The sequence below is a fragment of the Megalobrama amblycephala genome, linkage group LG10 (assembly GCF_018812025.1).
Source record: "Megalobrama amblycephala isolate DHTTF-2021 linkage group LG10, ASM1881202v1, whole genome shotgun sequence".
Classification (NCBI taxonomy): domain Eukaryota; kingdom Metazoa; phylum Chordata; class Actinopteri; order Cypriniformes; family Xenocyprididae; genus Megalobrama; species Megalobrama amblycephala.
Genome location: NC_063053.1, coordinates 37,587,012 through 37,614,300, shown reverse-complemented (window position 1 = coordinate 37,614,300; position 27,289 = coordinate 37,587,012). Strand labels below are relative to the sequence as shown.

At 39.5% G+C, this 27,289-nt stretch overlaps 1 protein-coding gene across 1 annotated transcript; it reads left to right on the top strand.

The window, feature by feature from the left end:
* Nucleotides 1–2,329: 2,329 nt before the first annotated feature.
* On the top strand, nt 2,330–27,257 carry LOC125277556 (inactive phospholipase D5). Its single transcript, XM_048206021.1, is given in 11 exon segments — nt 2,330–2,572; nt 12,066–12,202; nt 18,802–18,979; nt 19,156–19,264; nt 21,724–21,782; nt 21,784–21,852; nt 23,084–23,281; nt 23,941–24,077; nt 24,237–24,405; nt 26,140–26,230; nt 26,325–27,257. Coding segments are annotated over 11 exon segments (1,368 nt in total). The 5' UTR covers nt 2,330–2,566; the 3' UTR covers nt 26,540–27,257.
* Nucleotides 27,258–27,289: the final 32 nt, after the last annotated feature.

Below are 27,289 nucleotides of genomic sequence, written 5' to 3'. Positions count from 1 at the left end.
AAAAGCAAAAGACTTTGGACTGCAGAGTGGCTACAGAAACTGAAATCTACAGGTAATGCTAATACATACTAGATCATGCAATGATGATGTTGTTAACATTAACAATTTGAGAACAAACAGTAATAATAATTTGCAGGGTTTGATGTGATATGATCTAAGCGATCGTTAGACATTGGCAGCACAATTTAATGCTTTTTTATTGTAATGCTTTTTTTTCCCTCAGTTGGTCAGAACAAAAGTGGCAGACGTTACTTACTTGTTCAGATGATATTTTCCAGTGAAAATTCTTGTTTTGGTCATACATCCAAGACGTAGAATCTGTTTCCGAAGTACAGTATCCACCGAAGTGATCACTGACGGCAAACGTTAGATTCATCCGCGCTGAGGAACCGTGCCGATGCACAACCCACGTACAGATGATAATTCCACAAATAACTGCAATTGCAGGTTTCAAACAGAGATGGCGACAAAGGGGAAAAACTTACAGAGAGCGGCTTTAAAGTTTAATTATCACATTTAAGCAATAACCTATTACAATTCCTGTTTTCTGTCCCCAGATTTAAAACCTCCTGAAATTAAAATTGAGACTTTGAATCAGCACCTCCGATGAAACACAGATGACTGGATGTAAAGCCTTCAGCTCATTACCATGGAAGCGGCTCTCAAACTGCTGACCCTACACTGTAAAAAAAATCCCGTTGTTTCTACGGAAAAATACCGGCAGCTGTGGTTACCAGAACAATACTGTAAAAATGACATCAAACCGTAAACAATTACGGAGTTCATGTGAATTTTACATTTAATCTGTTAAATTTACGGTAAAATACGTATTTCATTAACTGATATAATGTTATTACCAACAATGAAGTCTAATATCTGTTTTGTACCTTTTAATACACTGACAGTCACCAAACCAGTGGTGATGAGAGTCCATGAGATCAAAGTTATCAAACAGCTTTTCCACAAGCTGAGAAGGACAAATAACATAAAAGGTGCACACAGTGTCATTCACACACACACTAAACACCATCATGGTAACATGCATGAAATTTTAAAAATGCAATAAACATTAATTTAACAACATTAGAGTAACATAAAACCTAATGTCATAACTGATTAGAAAAAAATGAGAAAAATAAGAAGAAACAGAGTTATTTCAGAAAATATATCAAATGTGAAGTATCACAGGGAATTGTGGATGTCAAAACGGTTTTTCACTGTAACTTTTCAATGAATTGTTATTTTTCACTTCCAAAAACTGTGAATTTAACGTTATTACGTAAAATTACATTAAATGTACCGTTGATCTATTACAGTTATTCACCGTATATAGCGGAAACTTTCTGTAAACCAATCAACAGTTTTTCACCGCAGCATTTTTACAGTCTTTTACTGTTAAAATCACGGTCATTTTTTACAGTGTACAGAACACTAATGTCCGGTCTGGTTCCATTCACACAGCAGGGCTTAGTTCGCCGAAAATGCAGTTTCAAGTCCTGAAAATGTATGAGAGTTTGTTTATAGAATACTGTGATCACTGCTGCAAAGTCCCATAAATAATTATTCAAAAAATATAATTTCCATCCCCAGTGTAGGCCCCTGGAAGCCGTGCGTTAATGCGCTCCTGCACACAATTCTATCCATCCTTTATGTGTAAATATGATACTTCAGCATTATTTGTGCAAAATACCCCTTTTTTATGTGTGCTTGGACACCATCTTAGTTTTTCTAAAACGTATTGGCTACGACATCTCCCTCGGAGGTCAATGAAATGCAGCACTGTCTGTTAGTGGAAAACAGGATGATCAAAGGCAAAAATAGTAGAAAACAAACAAAAAAAACAAAACAGAAATATCCTACATGTTAGTATGTATTGCTGTTTTTTATGTTTTTCTCAGTCAGAACTTGTAGAAAGTTCAGAGTTTACAAGTTTGTAAGAGTCTCATCTCTCACAGAGCTCAACACAGATCAAACGGCGCCTCCTTCTGGAAGTACTAATGAATCGCATCACAGGACATAAAATGCTGAATAGATGTTTTGCTTTCAATCTGTCTCCAAATAATCATCTTGATTTGAAATCAGTTAATCGACGGCTTGGTTTTATGCCTTTTTATGTTGATACTAACTATTGTTTTAATTGCTGCATTTTCAGGGTAATTAGAGGAAGAATATTTTGCTTATATATATAGTTGTGTATGTGCTTTTCACAAATATTCAGTTTTTAGTTCAGCATTCCTTTTATCAGCTCTTGTGGTGGACTCATATCTGTGCGTGTGTGTAACTGATACTCTGATGTGTTTCTCAATGAGTGTTTCTCTGCTTGTGGGAGGGGTCGGACTGCAGCTGCGTTCTCATTGGCTGGACTGGTTGAAGAGGTGTATCTTGCACAGGAGGGATGGAGGGATCAGTCTCATGCTGAGGGTGGAGAGCTCACAACACTGGAGCTGCTGGAAAACTGTGCCTTTACAAAATCAATAAACAGCAGCAGGCGTTCAACTGCGTCAGTCCCTGATCAGAGACCCTGAGTTGAGCTTCACACGCTGTGCAGCGACACTCACAGTCCATCATGAAGGTGAGTCTTCACCCATTAATCAAGTGCATGTGGAGGTGGCATCTCTTCAGCATCAGATGCTCAGAAAGGGATGCAAAGAACTGATGAAGATTTTCATGTTGAAAGTATTGCTTTCACAAGAGAAAATAAATGATCTATGGTTTAATTAAAGGAGTAAAGCCGCTGGATGTGGTCTTCAGCATTACTCTCTGACACTTCAGCTCCTGTAATCTCCTGTGGGGTTTAATTAATTGTCCATTATGGTGAAGGTAAGTGTGAGTGATGGAGGGTTAGTTTGAGACGAGGTATTTCAGGCTCTGGCGCATGTCTAAGTTACAGTAGTTTCTTAAAGGTGCAGATTGAAGGATTTTACACAGACTGTGCCAATGCACCGCCGGTACAAAATACAGGAGAGCATGTTGTACTCGTGCAGGTTTCTCCAGGTAAGCAGAAGAGTTTTCTGGACATGTACTGTATTTGTGAAACATATACTGTAAAGGGTGAGACTTTCATACGCTCAGTGAATGACACGTACAGTAACTGCACTGAACTAGACTGTGAGATCTTCTCTCTCACGGCAGAACATATGCCTGATTTACTGATCAGATGATAAATCAGGTTACATCTACATCCAGCAAGAAAACAAGAGCAAGCAGGCAACAACTAACACTTTATGATGAGGACAACAGATCGGTCATAAAAGCATGTTTTCTCAACAGCTGGCTGTTTTGATCTTTCTAGTCATTTAGCTGCATGTTTTATTCAAACAGCTTTCAGCTTATTAAAGTTTTGCTCCACCAAGTTTATTGTTATCTTGCGACTGCTATAGTTCACGAGTGTCGGCGCTGGATTGGCTGTCGTCAGTCTTGACATTTAATTGGGGTCAGTAAACGCTGGTCTTTCCTGGGGCTCTGCTGAGATTTCTGCATTCATTTCAGGACAGGGACAGTATGTCAAATGTAATACCATTTTTTCCTGACCTTTGCCCAAGTGGTTTTATTTTTATGATGTAAACACACGTAATAGCAGCCGTTTCCTTTAAAAGCCAGTCGATCACTCTCATGCCTTTCTCTTGTTCAATCTATTGAAAATAAAGAAAAAAGTTGCATTAGTAACAGTTATGAATGGCTGATGTCACTGCGCATAGGAACAAGAATCATCGCCCTCTGCTATCGCACCTGAGATAAGTGATTTGAAAACAATATACACAACTGTCATTTATTGGCAAAACTTTGTGAAAAGGTGTACTTGTGCTTTGTGATGCTGTCAGATCCTGTACAGTTGGCACTGATTCATCTTTTAACAAAAGTTACTTTGGATTTACAAAAAATTCACAGTGAAGTGCATCAAAAAAAAAAAAAAAAGAATCCTCAGATGTGTTTTAAAATAAACCAGCAAAGCAGGAGGGCACACACCGTCCTCCGGTCATCTGTGAGCAGAATAGGTTTGGAGATAGAAAAGGAGAAAAAGACAAGAGCACTAGGGGGAGCTGTAATATAGCCACATATTTATCATAAAATAAATTTGAACCATATATCTACTGTTAGCATTACTAGTTTTTTATAACCTGTAATGATTAGGCTAATACATTATAAAAATATTCCTCTCCTCCCCTTAACCGTGCATCATCTCCCCCGTCTCCTCTCCATCTCTGTACCTCTCTGTTGGTGGCATTGTTATTTGGTGGCAAAATGTACATACGTCTGTTTACATCTACAACACTTTCATTACTGCACAGATTGGCTATTAGCAGTGAGCAGACAGTCAATCAATGTACTGGAGAAAACAGCAACCAGAAATGTAACAAAGTTGGGTCCCACTTTATATTAAGTGTCCTTAACTACTATGTACTTACATTTAAAGTAATAATTTAATGCATTGCTCTTATTGTGTACATACATGTTTTTACATTGTACTTATATTTTAAAAACACCTGCATGTAATTAGATCTGTAATTAATTTCTGTAATTAGATTTATAATTACACTGTTGTCCCAACCCTTACACCTACCCATACCACCAAACCTGTCCCTAACCTTACCCGTATTCCACCTCAACAGCAGCAAAAGTGTTTTGCAATTCAATATGAACCCAATAAGTACATTGTACTTATTTTTAAATGTAAGTACATAGTAGTTAAGGCCACTTAATATAAAGTGGGACCCAAAGTTGCTTGTCAGATTTTCCAACCATATTTTTTAAAATAAGCCCAAAAAAAAACGTGCAAACCGCGACCCCTGATTTTTTTTTTTTTTTTACGTGACTTACCGCAAAAAGAAGCCCGAAGTGGTGTATTATAAACGGACTTGGATACTCTGCTCGTAGGTCGACAGGAAGAGAGTTCTGTAGCTTGGGACGGAAATGACTAAAGACTGACCCGCTAATATTTATCTGTGTTTTTGGTACAACCAACAAGTTACTATTGGATGTTTGGAGTGATCTTGCTGGAGTATATTTATTTAGCAAATTATAAAGATATATTGGGACAGTAGCATCAAGACATTTAAAAACTAATAAGAGGATCTTTCATTCAATCCTGAATGACAGGCAGCCAGTGAAGGGATCTGAGTAATGTGATTTCTAGTTTTATTCTGAACTCTTTGTAAGTGTTTAACAGAGCTCTTTGGTAACCCAGAAAAACCCCTATTGCAGTAGTCAAGTCTAGATGTAGCAAATGCATGTACGTTTGGAGATGTTTCTGAAGTGACAATATGCTGTTTTAGTAACATCACTGTCAAACATGATTTGAAGTTCTTGGCCTTATTACTTCTGGATTTTAATGATAGAGAGTCAAGATATGGAGCAATAGACCCTACCTGCGCCATTACAGATAACAAGTAGCTCTGTCTTATCTTTGTTTAGCTGTAGAAAGTTCTGTGACATCCACAGTGTTATGCTCTCTATGCTGTCCAGTAGGGTGGAAATTTAATTGTGGGCATCTGATGCAAGTGAAAGATAGAGTTCATCTGCATACTGGTGAAAGGAAATATTGTACTGATTAATTACACCAGCTAAAGGAAGCATGTATAGGTTAAATAAGAGAGGACCCAACATTGAGCCTTGAGGAACACCACAGGATATGATGTAATGGCTGGAGCTGTAGGCACCCAGTGTAACATAGTATTCCCTGCTGCTTAAGATCTGAACCAGTCTCAGACAGGACCTGACAGACCGACCCAGTTCTGAAGTCAATTGAGTCGAATCGCAGAGCAAACACACAACAAAAATGATGGGAAAAGAGCAGTTAAGAAAGCATCTGATCGTAGAGATGTGGATATGTTTACATTAGCTCTGATATTCAGCACTCCAGTCAAGTGAAGTCACGCTTATTTATGTTGTGATTTATACAACACAGATTGTTTCAAAGCAGCTTAAGTATTAAACAGGAAAAACCAGCGTCAGTGTTGCAATGTTCTTAAATTTCAGGAATCAGAATTTCAATTATAATTTTTATTTCACCTATAAAGCAGCTCATCAGTGTGTTCATGTTTTCACTCGTGTCTGACCTCAACGGACCGTGTGAAGAAATGAGCACACACCCTCCTATTACGTAATCATAGACCAATTGTCACGGTGCCCACAGAAACAAGACGTTAGGATCCAAGTGCAGCAGTTTTAATAAAAGGGAAATCCAAAGTCGTAGTCCAGAACAGCCAAGGGTCAAAATCCAAGGAAAACAGTCCACACGAGAAAAACAGAAAACCAGGGATACAAAAGTGCACGTAACATTAAACAACGAACCACCACCAAGGACAGACACAACTCAGTATAAATAGACAGACACTAATAACATAATACAGTCCAGCTGGGTGCAATGAAGTGATGACGAGTCCAGGCAGTGTGTTATGGGATATGTAGTGTATGAAACAGGTGGAAATAAGAGTCCGGGATGGAGTGCCCTCTAGTGGCTGATAGGGCACTCTCACTGGTGATCATGACACCAATGGCAGTTAGAAGGTGTTTTCCACAAGAGTCACTTTGATGAACTGCTGAAAGGAATTCAAAACAAACATTGTTTTGGCCAGATTTAGTGTGAAATGATGTCACGCCAGTTCTTTCTTCGATTACGCTTGAAATATATCAGGGCCTTAACCCAACAGTAACCCTTCCTGGTCTATGACTACCTTTGTTTGTGGGTGGGCCAAAGTAGCCAAAATGTGTGACATGGTGATGTGGGAAAGGAACTAATGGAAGGACTATAAACAAGGTGTTTCCGGTGCAGCGTTTTCTTTAACTCACTTTCTTGTGAACTTTGCATATCATGTACATGCCAAAATAGCTATATTATACACTAAAGGACAGATAAAGATAAAAATGCATAATTGGTGTTAGGGCTGGGCGATACAGCTAAAAAAATTATCACAATATAATGTTCCATATTGATTGGTATCAATAATTATTTTTTTTATTAAAAAAATTTTTTTGAATTCAACCAAATAACGTAATTTACTAGAGGTTCTGACAAAACATTAATTGCTGCAGTCTATTTTAAAATTTTAAATATATTTGAATTAATTATTTTTTTTAAATCTGTTTGGATGTATGATTCAATGACTCGCTCATAAATTCTCGTTTCATTAGTGGATGAATCAGTGTATTTGAAAGAATCTGTTGAATGTTGATTCAACGTCAAATAAATTTTTGAACACTCGTTTGTCGCCAGCTGGTGCTGAAACAATGTAATCGATAAATGCGTGGTTTTCAGCACCAAGTCTCTTTCAAAAGCTGATTTGCTCTATTTTTATCGATAACATAGACATTAGTGTTTTATCTGAACTATAAACTTTTATCTCAGTAATTCTGTGATCATTTAAATATTTGTTACACAGAAATAAAGATACTGTGTGACTGTAAACACTGTTTGTGCAGCTGTTAATACCGACATGACAACTGCTCTAATTGATTAGCCCTTTCAGTTCCTTGTTTTATACCTCCTTATGTATTTATACCCTTTGTTTAGTTTGGCTCTTTGTCCGTGCTCGTGTATGTAAGGTTTGGTTGGTGCACTCCTGCATTTTATTCTGTGTTCTAGATTGTTTTTGTTTCCATGTAATATACTGCTTTGCCAGTAGATCCACACTTCATCTCTCCTTGCCTGCAACCCAACAGTGACAAAGGAACAGACCCACAAATGGATCTAGCAGCAGTATAGATCCTCCTCCTCACCCAGTGTGAATGTTCCCTCGAGGACCGCATGTGGGCCGAACCCCAACAATTCCTTCAGTGTGTTTTTCCATGTCAGGGTCAATGCCTTGACAAAATTTTGCCTGAGAATGGCCATCATGGACCCAGAGCTGGCTTACATGCCTGTCATGGACCCAGAGTGTGCCACAGACCCCCAGCCAGAGAAGCTATCCGTCCTGGAGCCAGCGCCCACCGGTCTGGTATTCCTGGAGTTGCCTCCCACCCTTGTGCCCTCCCTGGAATTTCTTGCTTCTCCGTTAGTGCCATCCGGCTTACAGGATTCCCTGGTTCTGTCTGCGATCCTCCCTCTTCCACTGATCCTGCCCAGCATTGACCCGCTTGTTCTCTCCAGTCCCCTGGCTCCTCCTCATCCTCCTGGTCAGCCATCTACCGGCGTGACCATGGTCTCCTGGTCGACCATGTCCACCACGGTCTTCTGATTTAGAGCCCAATAGTTCTAACCCCCTGGCTCCACCTGGACCCTTCGGGCTCATAACTCCAACATTACTCTCTGATCTTGGCTTCACCGGGATTCCTCATCCTTCTGACTCTGCCTTGGTTTGTCGATCCTCTGGCTCCTCCTGAGTCCTCCATCCCTCCAGCTTCTCCATGGTTCTCAGACCCACTGGCTCCTCCTCAGTCTTCTGATGCCCCCAACTCCGCCTTGGTCCTCTGAGCCTGCAATTTTGCTCTGGTCCTTCATTCCTCTGGCTCCACCTTGGACTCCACCTCCTCTGCATCAGTCTCCCGATCTACCCTTAAACAAACTCTGTGTAGCGGCAGAGCTCTTGGACATGTGGCAGTAAGAACCGGGTTGCTTGTAATGCTCTCCTGTTCAAGGTTAATGCATGCAAAGACACTACTTAGATGCCTCATTAGCTTCATGAACACTAGGATGAGATCAGAATTATGGAGCACTGAACTCCACATCATCGCTCAAGGCCTTGAGGCTGTTCTGCATGAGCAATGCAGCAGTGTGCCACTACACACAGAAAATATGCTGAAGGCAAAGAACTGAGTCTTATTTGGTCTCTGATATTAGTAAATATTTATATTCTTTCCTCTGTGTTTTAAAACAAGCTTAGCAAACACGCTAAAGACAATAACCAAAAACAAAAAACAATTTACATGCTGGGCTAGATTTGTTGGGGATGAAATGCTTTTTATGAATTTTAACTTAATATATCAGTCGATTTATTTCTTTATGATGGATTATTTATGTTTTTGTCATGTTTGTAGTGAAATGATCCCCCGTGTCTGTAAATAGGCTAGCTGATTGTGTGTATCTTCTCCTCAACATGAACTAATTCTATGACGTGTATAATGTGATAATATGTTACTGAATGTGAAATTGTCACAGAGAGGGCGAGTAAAAATATGTTCCACAGCGGTGATTCTGTGATGTGGGCACCGGAGTTTGTGGCCTTGCGACGGAGTTCAGCTGGATCCCATGTCTGGCTAATGCAGGTTTAATTGACTTATTGATCATGAGCTTCCAGCTTACAATCAATAACCTGCTTTGAGACAGACGGTCTCCTTTTACCAAGCCCGTCCCTTATTGAATCGTACAGTGCTCTGGTTGTGTTGGGTGGGAGGTCAGATTATTTTGTAAAGTAAGTGTTAAACTGAGATTTCCTTTTGTAGCAGCCTCAGCTCTGTAGGTCTCAGGAAAACCTGATATGGATTTAAGACTGGATTAATTCCATTCCTCTGCTCTGATAGGACACGAGAAAACACTTCCATAATCATAGAGCATTTCTTCTCAGGATTGTGGAGATCTCTAAATGTCTAAAGGGGACCATCAAAACTGACATTCACTCCTTTAGATCCTATTCCTCCTTGATTTCTGAAAGACTTGATTGTCATTACAGGTCCTAGTATGTCCAAACAGCTCTTTAATTAATGGTGTTGTCTTAAACAAGCAGTGGTTGTCAAATATACTGTTAGATAATGACACCCTGGACAAATTTCACTGAGTATTTAGAGCCGGTCACAGCACACAGAGCGCTCTTAAAATTTGTAAATTATTTAGTAGCTGTTGACACTGAGCTGGCTGTAATTTCACGTTAGATCTTAGCGTCACATTCTACACTGTTGATCACTCAATTCCCAGTTATTCGAAGGACTGCACTAAAATGATTTGATTCTTATTTACACGACAGAACATTCTTTGCTCATCTTATAATACAGTATATCCTCTGTCAAGGTACTATTTTTGGGTCCTAGTCTGACCATAAGGTCTTAGAAACTAATTATGAACTTTGGGGAACATTTGGTTTGTTAATAGGATTTTGTTTTCTTATATACAGTATATCCATCTGTTGGAATGTTCATTGTATGTTATTATATATCACTGTTTTCCTCAGTGTAAATACATGCTAATTTGAGCTTGGGTTGGTCTTCTCTCCACTTTATTTATGCAGCCTTGTTTAGTGTCACATAATTTTGGTGCCCAAATATGAACCATCCAAGTTTTTTCATTTCCATTCGGTTATTTCAAAGTCACTTAATCAGTGCTGTTGTTATGCCCATCTGTGTATTTTTTTTATCATATCAGTATCATGACTGCAACTGATAGCTTATGTTCAGTGAGTAAGTTTACTATTTACTTATCCATAAACTTACCCGGGGTATGTCACATAACCTGCTTTCTGGAATACCCCCTGAACTGCCTGTTGATAAATGACATTTCACTACACGACTGCATGATTATGTCACTTCAAATTGGGTAATCGGTGTCCCGATGTGTATTGATCAGGATCCTGACCAGCGCCTCCATGTACATGATAACATTCAGAACTGAGGGAGATGATTGAGACAATCTCTTTGTCTAAATCATTCTTTCCCTGTTGAAAAATCCAGCATAAACCAGCATGAATTCCAATCTGGTCCAGGCTGGTTTATGTTGGGATAGTGCTGGTCTAACTGGTGGAGTGTGAGTAGGCCAGCTGTCTGAATGCAAGCAGTGTTTTGGGGACAAGCATTGTTTTTGCTTGCATATTTCTATTTTTAACACATTAGTGATGTAAAGGAAAAACAATATAAGATTAAAACATGATTTACTGAAATATATAATTACAACTTTTGTAATTTGTTATTCCCTCTGTTGACAGTAGAATTGAAAATTTTAATTGCTTTAGTAATGATTATATTAGTAATAAATATCTTCTAAAGCTTGTGTACATTGCAAAACAAAAACGTTTGAAGACAAATAAGATAATCATAAGCAGTTTGTTCAATTACAGGAGTTATGAGAAGAGCTCTTGTTAAGAAAGAGCTATTGATAATAAAGCTCAGAATTGAAAGTTGCTGTTTTTAAAGACTTTAATGGTCATTTAGGAACTCCTTTGTCAAAATCCAGCTTTCAGTCACTGATCCAAAAAAGTGTACATAGTAAAAGGTATGTCATTGCAGTCAGGAGCATGAGATATGGTAGTCAGATGCTGAAAGAAAATTAATTCAGCCAAAGTCAAGGGCCAAGTGCCCAACTAAAAGTCACATTACAGAACACTAATCACCATAATGGTGACTTCAAACAAACTTCAACAACTTTTAACATAAACGCAAGCTTTGTTGTGGTCATATCACAACATATGCTGGTCCACCAGCACACCAGCATCCCATGATGGGGACGAGCAGACCAACAACTAGCATCCCATGCTGGTGATCAGCACTGCTGGATTTTGCAGTAGGGTTCACCGATCTAAGTCTTCTCTGTCCAATCAGGTTACACCTTCCACTGAATTTTTGCTCCTGTCTCACATGTCCAAGGAAACTTGTATGACTTTCATCCCATGGAACACGAGTGTTATCAAAATGAAAGTGCATGGTGAATGATCACTGGCTGTCAAAGTTTTGCTTGTTTTCATTTTGTGATTTGAACCCAAGTTCCCTTGCAATGAAAACTGCATGGCTGGACTCTTACACCACTCACACACATTCACACTAACCATCTTAAAGAGGACCTATTCTGCTTTTCTCCATGTTCATCTGTTTTTAGTGTGTAATGTTGCTGTTTGATCATGAAAAAGTCCCTCCAGTTATTCTCTGTGTCAGTGTGAAATGCCTCCATTGTAATCTTGAGTTTTCTTCACAATATTCCTCATTTAAATAATTCACACGCAGAATAAACTGCAGTATAATTAAGCACAACCATAGATTTGCAGTATAATGAAGTATAATCACAGTACAACTGCAGTACATTGAAGTTCAACAGCAGTTGTATTGCAGCTATACTGCGATATTGCAGCTTTTTCGTGTCCAAAAAACTGCTCATGTCTAAACTCTACCTCTGAATGAGTGTCTTTGCTTCTTCCTCTTGTTTCTTGCAGTCTCAGCACAAATGCATTGTGATCTTTGCGCTGGTGTGCTGCTGTGCTGTCCTGATAGCATTAATATTCTCTGCTGTAGATGTGTGGGGCGATGATGAGGACGGCATCACTGAAGACTCGTGTAGCCGCACCTGCCGGTAAGCAAAACTCACCCCTCCGACCTGACAAATGACAACGAGTCTGGCTAAATAGTCTGAAAAAGTGGATTGATGCATTTAATCTAAGGCCGCTTTTACACTGCAGCTCTTGATGCCCAATTATGATTTGTTGACTATATTCGATTTTTTTGACAACCATCTTCTTTTAAAAGTGATCCATTTCCGATATCTGGTGTGCAGTGGTGTTCTGAAATGAGGAGGCACATTTTTTATTTATTTATGAATCAATGTAAATTCATGTGCATTTTTCTTAACGTTGACGCATCTTCCTTGTTAAATGAACGTTACATTAGAAAAGAAAAAAAAAGAAACCAAATACAATTCTATTTTGTAATTTTACATTAACAATGTATTGTAACAAATGTGCTATTTAACAAAACCAAGTCAATCTCATCGAGTTAGTGTTTTAAGCATTTCTACATTCATTCCAAAATAATAACTAAAGGCAATAATAATTTAAACAATATATTTTATTTGTGTATTGCGGTTTTTCTTTTTAATAGTCAGCTTAGGATATTTTGGATCATCAGTTATGCTCTGTAAACACCGTCTGTCATAGACATGAACTGTATTTTTAATTTCATCAAGCTGATTGCACTAAAAACCCCGAAGTCATCATGTTTTCAGTCCATTTCAAGTTTGATTTTGACGTGACATAAAGCGGTGATATCTAACTGTGATCTGTTTACTTACTTTTCAATTAGTCTCTCCATTGACACCATCATTTGTTCATTCAAACTGACGCGTGGAACGTGCACGTCAACAAGAGGCGGGGTTTATCGCACAAACCAATCATATTCAATAATAACCAATTACATCCAATCATAGCGCGATGGAGACGTTGCCTCCTCTCATGTGACTTTCCCCTATTCATTCTCAATTACCCCCCACAAAACCCACCTCACGTTGGGGGTCTGATTATTTTCTATGGTTTTCTATGAGAGCAAAGGGAGGCATTACTCCTGCTGTAACTTTACCGGGTGTGCTGTTGGGCAGTGTTCCTTAAGAAATACGAGTGACTTGCGCTCTTTTTAATGTCATAATTTGTAATATTTGTGTTGTATGTAATATAGATTATTTGATGGATTATAAAATAGGACTTTTTGCATTGCAAATCTCATCCAAATCTCCGTCCAAAGTCAGCCATGCAAAATGTCACGATCGGGTTGAAGATGAATCACAAATAAAGTCTCTAATATATAATCCACAGGGTAAACACAGATGAAGGCAAGTAATTCGCAACAACACGTATACACTGATGAGACCAGACGGCTCACTAATGAAACAGAAATGTTATACAGGGAACAAGCAAAGGGAACTAATTAGGCCACAGCTGAACAGAATGACTAATCAAATGAGTAACCATAGTAACTACTGACGAACTCAGACAGGCAGGAAAACAGCAATGATGGAAAACAAACTCAAAACTCAACGTAGATCTGGTCTCCCTTTATGCCCAGTAATCTTTAATGTCACGCGCAGGGCTTCATTTGTGGAACCGGATCCAGCACCTCCGAAATCCAATCATCACCTCATTTGGGGGAAACCCATCTCATACACCACTGTCAGAGATTTATGTTATGACATATGTACATATGTTCAGGAAAATTAAGTATAATAACGATAATGTTGTTAATAACATGCCACTGTTCATGACAAGCAACATATCATATAGAGGATATATATAAACTTCAATGCACTTCTGTTGTGTGGGAAGCAGTTTTCTAAAACTTATACATGCAAGTCGCTGTGGATATTTTCACATTTGAGTTTTCTTTAAATCTCTGCATGCAGAGCTGGTTTTTTGAAGTTAGCACGATTATGAGGTATTACGCATTATATCTGGAGTGTTATTTCTGTTGTTGGACACGCTGTTGCTGAGAGGACACACAGAAGAACTGATGAATTATGGGGGTTTAAACGGCCGCTACGGCAGCCTCAGTAAACACCTGCAACGGTCACTAAATACTATGATTGGAGTTTAAACATTAAAAAATGTTAGTCAGACCTTTTGTTGGGCTTTAATGCCATGGTGTTTTACATGCACAACCCGTCACAACACATCATCAGTATGCAAAAAAACAGTTTACACACAACTTTTCTAAATATACTCATAAGTTCTGTTACCTTTCCCTACCTCCTGAAAATATGTGATCTGAACATTTATTTTAAATGAAATTATTTTTCCCTTTCACTTAAGCAAAATCATCCACAATGTCATTGAAGTCCAGCGTTCTCTTTAAATCTGTTATCAACTTTCACAGGGACACAAGACGCCTCTGTGTCATTTTTGTTTCCAGTTTGCTTTTAATACATCCCAGTTTAGGAAACGGAAGGTTTAGAAAGATGCACGGTTCAACACAAACATCAGGAAAGAGAGACTGAAGAACAACATCCAAGACTGTCACGTCAGCTTTATTTACAGTGTGGTGACTCCAGAAGTTCTGCTGTGGTCAGCAAATTCACATCATTCTTCTGAAATTTCAAACGGACTGCAACTGAGGGAAAAATTCTTCACTTTTCTTTGGCATGTCACTTCTGCTCTAGCTTGTGTATTCATCTAACGCATACTTGAAACTTGGCATTGTGAACTGCAAACTCACTGGTGTTCCTCACCCGTAAGTCTGTCACAGAAAAGTGTGTGTTAAATGACTGTATGTAAATGTGGTGGTGTGAAACACCTGCATAATTCACCTCTGGCTCTCCATCACAAAGATTACAAAGACTTTAATGGGAAGGTATTTTTAAAAATGCATTGGAATAGATCCAATGGCAAGATGTCTATCAAGTGTTGGTAGACATCTTGCACATACCTAGTGTTTTCTATACCCAATGAAAAAACATTATGTATGAATAGTAAATATACAATTATAAATATATACATAAATATGCATATACAGTATGTTCCACAGAAGAAATGTTTGGTATGGCATATTCAATGCATTGTCATAAAACTGACCTCTGCAATTCACCAAATCTAATCCAAGGCTATGAACCATCAATGTAACCGTATCGGCTAGACTTTCAACTGTATGACTTATGATGGACTCTTAACATTGTTCATTCTCAGTGAAAATCTTATAATAAGAAAGGTCAGCTTGAATATTATTAGTGGCAGATTTATTAACAGCGCAAACCCTCTTTTGTCATTAAAAAATGTGAAAAATTAAACAGCTTGGAAAATTAGCGATGAAAAGGCATGGACAGTTATTTGTGCGGATGAGGTTATTGCATATACATTTGTAGGATATTCCGTTTCAGACGCTAAATTTATGGTAGGAGTGTATTTAAATGAATCATGCAACATGAGTTACTGTGCTAGTCAGTTTACTGCCATTTGTGTCATTATTTAATGCCCAAAAAAGCATGTCTTAAGCCATTTTACACTTGACATGCTTCAATAGTTGCTGTAGGAGGAGGAACAGCAGAAAACAGAGAATCTTCTCCTTTCCTGTTCATTTATGTGCAATGGCAGAGGAAGATGTTATCCGAACATATCGTTTGCCAAGCCACATTATTTTTAATGTGCTTCGCCTGTGTTGTTGGTTGATTAGCCGCACCTGATTATCAGTGGCTCTGCTTATTTGCGACTCTATGTTAATTTGCTGACTCTTGGTAGATTATGTTGGTAATTATGGAAATGAGCTGCTGCATCTGTGTTGTAGAACCTGATTTCACCAAGCACAACATGTTCCTGGATCAACATCTTTGTTGATCCTGGAACATCATTCCAGTCAACCAATCAGATTTGAGGGACAAGTTTACAGGTTAGGCTTACAACCAGGGTTTGGTGCTTCTATATCAGTAGTTATTCAGCTATCATTTCCCTCTGATTTTAGGGATACGTTATAGGTAGGGTTAGGTTTGGGTAGGGATATGGTTATGATTACATTTTCAGACAGGAATGTTATTCCATGTGCAACATAATATGTTGACCCAGGAACGCGTCTAACTTGGTCAATTCAGGACGTGCATCTGCGTTCTTTCATTTATGGGACTGCCGTCTCATGCTAATTTGCCCCGTTTAGGCTGGCCACACTCTTCAAGATTTTAAGCCCAATTCTGAGCCCGATTTGCACCCCCAAACGGTCGGGGGGAGGTGTGGCCCGATTCATACCAGAAACGGTCGTTGCCAATGGCATCATTCAGAGCCCGAGTCTGCGCAGTAGTGAGCCTGAGGCGGAGCCGCCGTATCAAGGTCCTGCCCTCAATCGTAAACACAGCTGTCAATCATGACGTTACACCATGTTTTTATAGTATCAAATAACTAACTTATTGGGAAAAACGAACACTTGAACATACATCTCTGTGATAAGAACTACCTAAAATTACCTAAAAACTACCTTAAAATTAAAACCATCTTTGGTGTAATTTGATTTTTTTAGTTTTTGCTCATCCCATTCAATTACACGAAGAGGGCGTGGTTTATGAACCATACTGCAGCCAGCCACCAGGGGGCGATGAAAATGCGTTGACTTCACTTTTCAGGACGTGTGTGGCACACTTGGTCTGAAGTCATAACTTTGTAAAGATTTGAATGGAATTCATCAAAGCAGTCTAGTTTTGTCACGGAATGCACAGAGACAAGAAGGTAAGATCCATGTGCAGCATTTAATGGGGTAATCCAGAACGTAATCCACAGACAGGCAAGGGTCAAAATCCATAAAGACAGTCCATATAAAAACCAAAACAGAGAACAGGAAAACCATACATGAAAACACCATAACCAAAGCAGAAAACAAACTGGGTATAAATACTAATGATGAAACACAAAACAGCTGGGTGCAATGAATGGGATAATGAGTCCGGGAAGTGGGTTATGGAGAAATGAAGTCCAAGGGGTGAAAACAAGAGTCCGGGTTGGAGTGCCCTCTAGTGGCTGATTAGGGCACTCCCACTAATGATCATGACAAGTTTGCCTGTATTTGCTGTTAAAATTGTCACTGATGCACCACTAGGGGCACCAAACGAAATCACAAACATAATATTAATAGCTGATGTATTTCAAAAAAGGCCTGAGACTGTGAGCTACACTCACGGCACACAATTCTTTTTTATCTTGTGTGGTCTTAATTATAAGGGTTTGTAAAGATGTGAGTTAGAGAGAGTATTGATTCTGAGCTATTTAGTGGTGGACAGGGTGCGGGTAATGTGACCTTTTAAGATATTCTGTTACACAGACTCAATATACTGTAACATGAGAGGAACCGTGATCAAATCTACATGATTTAGCAGCAGAAAAGACATTAGCAGAGGCTTCTTCTCATCTGAGGACCCTTCCAGTACGAGACAGAAGTAAAACCCCTCTGGAGCCTCTAATGATGCTTTAAGTGTTGGAGTGATGTGGTAATGCTCAGGAGAGACCGCAGTAAATCTCCTTTCCTGAAGTGAACCTGGGACCTTGAACAGCCAACATGCTTAACCATCAGACCGCCGCAACTCTCCTGTGAATTCTGCTCGTTCTGTTTGCATTAGCATCTATTCTCTGCGATTACTTTGCATTTGGGAAAGATTTGGATAACATTGTGCATTGTTTTTTTCTGAAATTGACAGCCATGGTCATGAATTTTATATGAATTTGTTTTCATTATGCAGGGAAATCTGTAATTCAGTTCTATAGTACTTTTAATAAACAAATTCACACTGTTTCATGTAACCATTGTGCTTTAAATTTGATTCAAATCAGATTTTAATTTAGAGATAATGAAACTGAGGCATTGGTGTCATTTAGGAGGACATGTTGACTTTACAGGGGCTCCACCTTTCCTTGGATCTCCCACCGGATTTTGCCAAATAGCGAATGAGGCAACTGATTTCTTCACTTCTCAAGCCCACGTACGTGACCTGGGCACTTGCTTAAGGCAATGCTGGCAAGCCACCATAATACATACAGTTATGTATGTATGGGTGTATTCATTATCATTGTTCACTCTGTTACTGTATCATTGCATTTATTTCCATTAGTGTACAGTATATGCCGACCTCTGTTGTGTTTGTAGGCCTGCTGTGTCTTGTCATCAAGGTGTTTTGTTTCTCATATTGATCTGTGTATTCCATGTCTTTGTGATCTGACTGTCTGTTGCAGCCAGATAAAGATTTATTGTGCTGAATCACTGTCAGGATGATAAATAAACATGTGACTTTGTAATCTAGTCAAATCTAGGAGGTGTTGCAATGAAATTTTGTACGCATAGTGGCAATCCATTATCCACACCTGTCTGATGGGTCCAAACGCTCCTTCAGATCCCAAAAGCAAACAGTGCTCATATACACCTACATTACTACCAAAAAACATGTTCCTGATTCAAATGAGATAGTATTGAGATAGTATTCTAGTATTCTCATTTGGAGGTTTGGACCCAGAAACAGTGTTATCACAATTATTGACAACCAGATATTATAGCCCACACCCACATAACCCTGTGCAAAATAAAATAACAAAAACATCTGACAAATATTAGCACGTATTGTTGCAAATCTCCATACCTGGGTAAACGGCTACATCTCATAATTAGAGGGAAAGTTATGCAGTACTACAATATGCCTTCAGTTGAATGTAGATTCTCTTGCGTTCTCAGTTTTGTGCTTGTGGAGAACATTCCAGAAGATCTGTCTATTCCATACAAGGACACAGTTCCACTGACCGCTGGTCTTCACGAGCTGCTGGATCGAGCGCGTCGATCCGTTGAGATTGTGTCACCATGGTGGGCACTGAACTCCACCAAGTCTGAATCAGAACTTCCTCAGGCCAAACAGGTAACAATCAACATACTGCAGTTTCAAAACCTTTACTGATTACGTCTATGAACTTTCCTGGTGATGCAGATAATTGTACAATGACTGAATGTAGAACATTGAGTTTCTCCTAAAGAAGTTGGATTAGTCCCAACATGACCTGATTTAAATGTAGCTGTTTCTTCTGTCATCCTCAGGGTCAGATCTTATTCCGTCAGCTGATGAGTTTGCGGTCTCGGTCGGTCAGTTTGAGAGTGGCCAGTGGACTGACTGATTCCCCAGAACTCAAGGCACTCGCTCAGAGAGGTAAGTATATCATGTTATTTGGCAGCCACTGTCTAGCAAAACAATCTCGTAAGACTCTCTCTGTTTGGACCCAAGAAGCAAAGGCACAGGAATTTGATCAATTTAATTGTCATGACAACTCTCGGGAGATTGGTATGGTAATGGAAATTGGCAAATGAGACAGCCTGCGCCATCTGTTTCATGCCAGAACTAGGTAATAACTCTACATGAATAGGAAACACTTTAATTAGTAAACCTACAATCAAGTCCAAAGGACATAAAATACTGCAAAGAAACCAAGAGAAGTTTAAGAGAGGAACAAAAATGAGTACCAATTGTTTTTGAGTCTGCTTCCGGGGTTTCCACATCTCAGAATCCTGCTCAGATTCTCTCTGGCCCTCATCTACTCAAGATAGACAGGTCAAACAACAGGCTTTGAAACCCTAGAAAGGACTACTGGAGGCTTGGGAGAAGTAACTGACTTGGGAAAGATAACTAGGACTCAGAGGAGACACTGTGAGAGGGAACACTTGATGTTTTGGAGAATAACTGGAATCTTAGGAATAGACCCCAGGGACTTGAGGAAGAGGGCATTGATGGAGAGTCTGGAGGGTAGGAGAGTCAGGAAGATCATTGGAGTCATGAATCAAAGTGGAGTCATGACATCAAGTTCTAATGATAAATGGCTTCCCAACCTTTCTAGATGGGAGTATGACAGGCAGGGGAGAAGAGTGTGTACCGAAAGGCCAAGAGCTATGCTGTGATGCAGCTGTAAACGGCATCTAAATGCCTTTAGATTGAAGACTGTCATTTTTGAGCTAAGTGACCAGTTGACATAAAAGACCCCACCAAGGTTGCTCAGTTGTACTGGGCTCGTAACCAACCTGGTCTCATAGGAGAGAAGTACCCGTGGGCACGTTTTCGCGAGACACAAAATTACGTACCGACGAGTACGTCTCGCTGCAGTTTCCGACAGAAACGAACGCTAGAGGCCGGTAAAACGTCGATAAGCACTTTTTCACGTCTCCTCGCGCAATATCATGTCACGATTCAAAACGCTTCTTACCGGAGTGCCCGATTTGTAAACAAACGTACTTTGGACTTTCCGGCTCTATGCGTTTCGCTTTTTTTGGCCATAACAAGCTTGCTCGGTAGCTCAGCCGATACGGAGTTGGACTTACGACGAGGAGTCGATTTCCCCCCTGCCTGGGTATGAATTCCGTGAAAGGCGACTGACAGCAAAAAAAAAAAAGAGAGAGCTCAAAGAAAGATCTAAACGAGCTGAAAAACGGATCGCGGACGCTTCTTACATCACGTTTGCTTTTGTTAACACTATCAGGTAGGTTTAGGCATAGTGTCAGTGGGAAGTTATTTTAAAATGCAACGGAGCGCAAATGTCAAATCAAGAACCGCGGCGATTCGTTATAAAAACAACGTCATAAAAACGTACTGCATTCACCCTATTATCTGCTCCGGCAAAAAAAAAAAAAAAGGAACACACTTTTAGCGCCACTGAGTGGACATTTCGCAGCGAAACTGCAGCGATATGTGCTCATTGGTACGTATTTTGCGACTCGCGAAAACGTGCCCACGGATATGTTTTCGTCATGAGACCAGGTTGCTCGTAACATATTTTGAGTGTGGCCACCATCGTACTGAGGAGGAGATTCAGGAGGACATTGACTTGGGATGGTTGTGGAGATTCAGAATCACGTTAAAAGTAATTTCTTTCTTGTGCAACATTTCAAAGAAGTCAAAGAAACTGACAGGTGCTAATGGAAGGTGTTGGTTATTTGACTAGGATCACAGTGTGACAGAAAAATTGGTTTATTTGAATATTTGGAATGGGAAACCAGGACAAACTGAGCCAAGGTACTTTGGGACTGGGGGAAAGAATCACATTTACCTCCTTAAATGTAACAAAGGCGTCGGTTGAGTGAGAAGCAGTGCTGTTGGTTTAAACAGCTTATGAGTGCGGTGAGGTTAGCAAATGAAAAGCTGAAACCACAGCAGGAACAGGAACCAGAACATCAGCTGGTGAAACAGGCTCAGGAAGAACTGGAAGCTTCTCAGTGGATTTCCATGAATCAAATTGAGATGGAAAGATGGGTCATATCAACCGCATTGAAACACTCAGACCTGCTGGATGTCTGTCACATGACTGTTCTCTTCTGGGTCTGTGCATTTGATTGGTCAGTAATACTTGTGCATTTTGCCAGGTTCAATATAACTATGTGATTATTGGGTCTATGACAATGGCTTATCCAGTAATTAATTAAAAAATGCATTAAAAGTCATTAAAGTATAACTGTTTAGTCATGAAATAGTCTGTATTTTGTGTCATGTGATTCATTCAGGTCATGAAATTAGGCAGGTTACACTAGGCGCCGCATACGTATATCACTCGCAGCCATGAAATGAACACATGCACTTGATGGCACCTTGTGTGAAAAATCTGAGAACGTTCTTTGACCAATCAGGTGCAGACGTGCGTTACCTGAACATGACAGCCCTCACTAGAGGCCAGCTGAACTCCTCCATTCTGGGTGGTGGACAGGCAGCACGTGTACGTGGGAAGTGCCATCATGGACTGGAGGTCACTCTCTACGGTAAAGAAGAACTCTATAAATGTACCTGTGTTTATCTGGACACCAATAGTCTGGATATTAAAGCAATATAAACCTGAATAAGGCCTTTGTTTTGTTTTGATGTCAAATATTGTTGATTATGCAGTAATTGGAACATAACCCTGTTAATGGACTCTTGCACAACTACTTCCTCATTCTATATTATGTCATTAATTACCACACTCGTAAGACCTTTGTTCATCTTCGGAACACAAATTAAGATATTTTTGATGAAGTCTAAGAGCTTTCTGTCCCTCCATTGGGAGTGACGCAATTTATGCACTCAAGGTTCAGAACAGGAAAGACATTATTAAAGTAATCCATGTGACTCCAGTAGCTTAACCTCAATTTAATGAAGATAAACGAAGGTCTTACGGGTGTGGAACCACATGAGGGACAGTAATTAATGACAGAAATTTCACTTTTGGGTGAACTAATGCTTTAAAAACGAGTACGTTTTTTGAATTCATTCCACTTCTACATGTTGCTTTACTAAGTTTATTTAGTCCACCTGATTATTATGTTGACTTGCCAAGCTTCTTCTTCTGAGTCATCAGTATCTCCTCCTAGAGCTTTAAAGCTAACCATCAAACTCCTCTCAGACCTTCAGACGGTTCTGACTCGGGCTGCTGTATTTTTTCAACTAATCTGACTTACAATTTTTGTTAAATGGACAATCAAAGCTATGAAAAGTCCCATGGACTTTCACTGTGGGGTCAAAAGTTTTATACAATAGACATCCACTAGGTATCTATCACTAGCAAAGCCTAGCAACTAGATTAGGACATGCTAGCAACAATGCTAAATCATGTTAGCAACATGCTAATTAATGCTAGTAATGTGTTAAAACATACTAGCAGTGTGCTAAAACATGCTAGCAACATGCTAATTCATGTTGACATGTTAAAGCATGCTAATATGCTAATTCATGCTAACAACATGCTAATTCATGGTAACAATTTATTAAAAACAGCTACAAAATGTAAAACAATGCTAGACGCATGTTAAGACATGCTAACAATATGATAAAACATGCTAGGAAGCTTATAACACTTTCAAACATTCAGACAAGGCCTTGTCAAGCCAACATAAAAGTTTGTCCCAACGAACTCTATTTTTCTAGTTTGTATGCTGGAGTTGTGTAATATGTCATGTTCTTCATCATGTTTAGTGATATTTCAGTGGTCTGGAGAGTGACGTGTTATTTTTACAGATGAAGGAGTTTGGCATCATCATTCATGACTGCAGCTGTCTGGCGTTGGACCTGCACCGGATATTCAGCCTGTACTGTCAACTGCAACACAAAGACTTTCTGCCCTCAATATGGTCCAAGAGACTGTACGCACTGAATAACAGAGACAAGAACCTGCTGCTGTCTCTGAACGACTCTAAAGCAGAAGCGTACATTTCTGTGAGTTGATTTAGAGGTGTTTCGATTTTTCATTTCTGGAGGAAGCCAGAAAAAATCCCAGTGCATGGAAATGATCCTTCATCTGATTATCTTCACTGTAATGATGTTTTATCTGTTTGTGACTACAGGCACCCTGCAGTATAAATAGAGCGGAGAGAGACGGGGTTAGAAAAGCAAGATTAATGATGTTTGTTTTCTGCACTGTTTATGGAAGAGAGATTTGCTATTACAGATTTACAGACACAGGTCTTCATTGATTAAAGGTTGCATTGCCTTTAATATCCTGTTCAATCAATGAAGTCCTCGAAGAAAATGAACAAGAAGGTTCTGCTACTGCTTCACTCTTGATCAAATACCTCACTGTGACGTGTGATTTATCTCAAACTAGGAGAGAATGATAAATCATAGCTGCTCTCCTGGTCATGAACTGAACACGGCAGTGTTCACGTGTTTGGTGGCGATTCTTTGGTGGCTTTAGCTCAGTGTTGATCATAGTTTTCCTGAGCAGAGATTTTTCTAACCTCACTGTATGTAAATTACTGCAAATATTAGGAGTGAATAAAGTTGACTACACTGGGTTACACCATTGAAGGAGAGAGAGGAGAAATAGATCCTTAAATCTGTCAATCATGATTGCATTTATGTTTTTGTTGTGCTAGAGTTCTCCAGATGATTTCTGCCCAAAACACCGAACGAAAGACACCGAGGCCATTAAAAGAGTCATTCAGGAGGCCGAGACATTTATCTACATCTCCATAACCGACTATTTACCAATGATGAACCGCAGCCAACCCAAGTGAGTCCTGTTAAACAACGGCTGACCAACACATCTGCTATAATATAATGAAACATTTGTGACATAAATCAAAAGCTACTGTTGAACGAGCATGCAGGAGGATCAGATTTAGTTCTCATGGGATCGTACCATCATTCATCGCAGTATGTACTTTCACAGGTACTGGTCACTCATTGACAACATGCTCCGAGAAGCCTTGATCCTGAGCAGAAACCTCAGGGTTCGTCTGTTAGTAAGCTGCGGGGAGCAGACTGAGCCGCTGACGCTGAACTTCCTCTGGTCTCTGAAAGCGCTGTGTGTAGAGTCGCTCAACTGCTCCGTGGAGGTGGTGAGTGTGCATTCATCACAGATTACCAGAGATTTGCATGGCAAAGGCTTGCTCACGCTATTATCTTAATTTATTATGAAATCATTGTTTTACATTACACACCAGTCTTCAAACCTGACAGGTGGAGAGTCCAACAGCACTGTTTGCTTGGGGTTGAACGACCTCAGTTTTTTTAAGTCGACTGTTATGTGATTAAAGTCGAGTTGATGTCGACTAATCGCTGATGATGTCATTAATAAAAACACAAGAGATGCGAATGCTTTTCCACATGCCACAATTTGCAACTACAGGCTAATGTTTGTGAACAGACTTTAAGAAACTTAAAGGGTTAGTTCACCCAAAAATTAAAATTCTGCCATTAATTACTCACCCTCATGTCGTTCCAAACCCGTAAGAACACAAATTAAGATATTAAGATATTTTTATTTTTTATCCTCTATTGAAAGCAACAAAATTACCTTTTTCAAGGTCCAGAAAGGTACTAAAGACATCGTTAAAACAGTCATGTGACTGCAGTGGTTCAACCTTAACGTTATGAAGAGACGAGAATACTTTTTGTGCGCAAAAACAAAACAAAAATAACGACTTTATTCAACAATCTCTTCTCTTCTGTGTCATTCTCATTCGTTGTTTGCGTCCAGCTCTTCCAGGTTCGACTCATTATTGGCCGGCTCCTGCGTCAGCGTCACACGCATGCATCGTGTTGATCATGTGACCAGCTTCAGCCAATACTGACGTAAACACGGAAGCGTTGAACTGCGTCAATTTCATAACAATGACAAGGAAGAGGAAAAATTGCTGAATAAAGTTATTTTTGTTTTGTTTTTGCGCACAGAAAGTATTCTCGTCTCTTCATAACGTTAAGGTTGAACCACTGCAGTCACATGACTGTTTTAACGATGTCTTTAGTTCCTTTCTGGACCTTGAAAGTGTTGATTATATTGCTGTCTATGGATGAGTCTCTCAGATTTCATCAAAAATATCTTAATTTGTGTTCCGAAGATGAACGAAGGTCTTACGGGTGTGGAACGACACGAGGAAGAGTAATTAATGACAGAAATTTTATTTTTGGGCAACCCTTTAAACCGAGAAAAATTGCTGCCCACAAGGCTGTTGCTCCTATAACAAGTAATTTTTATCAGATATTTTGACTGTGGGTTGTTTTATGTCTTACAGTTTTCTGCTTGTTTTAAATCAGATAAGCGATTTACAATGACTCATTCAGCAGGTTACACCTTCATGCCAGTAGGTGGCGACAAGAGTCTTTATGATTGACTCTTTAAATCAAACAATTCATTCATAATGCTGATTCATTGAGGAACCAAACAAGAACAGATCACCACTGGGGTGCGTCTCAAGTCGGTTAATTAAACTTCCGTTTAGGGAACATCATGAGCATCGATGCACCCTGGTTTTCACGGTGCATTGTGGGACTTTTTAGGGAGCGAACGGTTCAGTGCACTAGCAGGATTTTGCGATCAGTGAATGAGTGACTACTGACGTCTGAACTAGAGAGCTGATTGAGACGCACCCTGAGATATAAAGGTCCTGGAAGGCAATGGAAGTTTTTTGAACAGAATTTGTTACAGTCCATTTTGTCATGAACTGTATGGCCAGATAAAACATTCATCAAGCAATCTAATCGGGATCAGTGTTGTTTCATAAGCAATAAACGTCCGCTATGGCAGGACTCCTGTCACTGAAAACACATGTACTGTTCTGCTGTTCTTGTAGAAGTTCTTCATTCCCCGGGAGCAGAGCGATGGACGTCTCTACAGAATCAACCACAGCAGATTCGTGGTGACAGACAGCTCTGTGTATTTAGGTGAGAACATGTGTTAATGTCATATTCAGTGAACTGAGAAAAGGGGGAAAGAGGTGTTTAACACTTCTTCTAAACCATGTTTCTGGGCTCTTAGGGAATTCAAACTGGGTGGGCAACGAGTTTGTCTTCAACGCGGGTGTTGGTGTGGTGATCAGACAGCGTCCGCAGGAGAACAACACCGCCTCTGTAGTTGAACGGATGAAAGCTGTCTTCGAAAGAGACTGGCATTCCCATTACACTAAAACTCTAGATCCGAACAACATCCCAGCATGCAGCATGCATACAGTCAAAGAAAACATCCGTGTTTGAAAATGACATGCACAATCTATACTTTTCAATGCATATTTGTTGGCTGTTTCTTTTCCTTTGTACCATGCACTTTGAGTTCAACAAAGCAAGGCATTTCATGCCATCAGAACAGTTTTTGTAAGGTAATATCTATTCCACTGTACTGTTTGGCCATTTTTTCCACCTCGTATGAAGATGCATTTTAGCGATGCGATCACAAGTGTCCTGATCAGACTCACAGCTGCTATCTGTCCTTCTCATTGGCCTCTTTCCTCTGTCACTTGGAAGACACGTGACGTGGGTTTGTCCGTTAGATCGTATTTAATCATCTTAATACCAGGTGGAAACAGGGCCTTTGTGTTGAGATGTTTGTCTCTGAGTGAGTGTTTTACTCTGAAAACTGTTTCTACCTTTAACTATTAAAAATGTTTTATCAATTTGACTATCACTTTGTAGCTTAAAAATCTACTATGCATTATCAAGCAGTGTATTTAAAATTATTACATTTTTAAAGGCAGGTTTACAAAATCTTTCTACAGATTTTCTTATCCCATCTTGTTTTTTAGCTGATTCAGAGTTTATGCAAGATCAATTTAAAGTCAGATATTATCAAAGCTTTATCATGTTGATTTCATGCATGTTGAAACATATGCTGGTAAATTAGCAGTTGATTTATTTGCACTTTGTATTTTAAGAACATCATGAATGTACTTCAGTGAACATGTATTTTCTTTTATATTTTGTGTTAGAAACAATAAAAGGAAATATTAT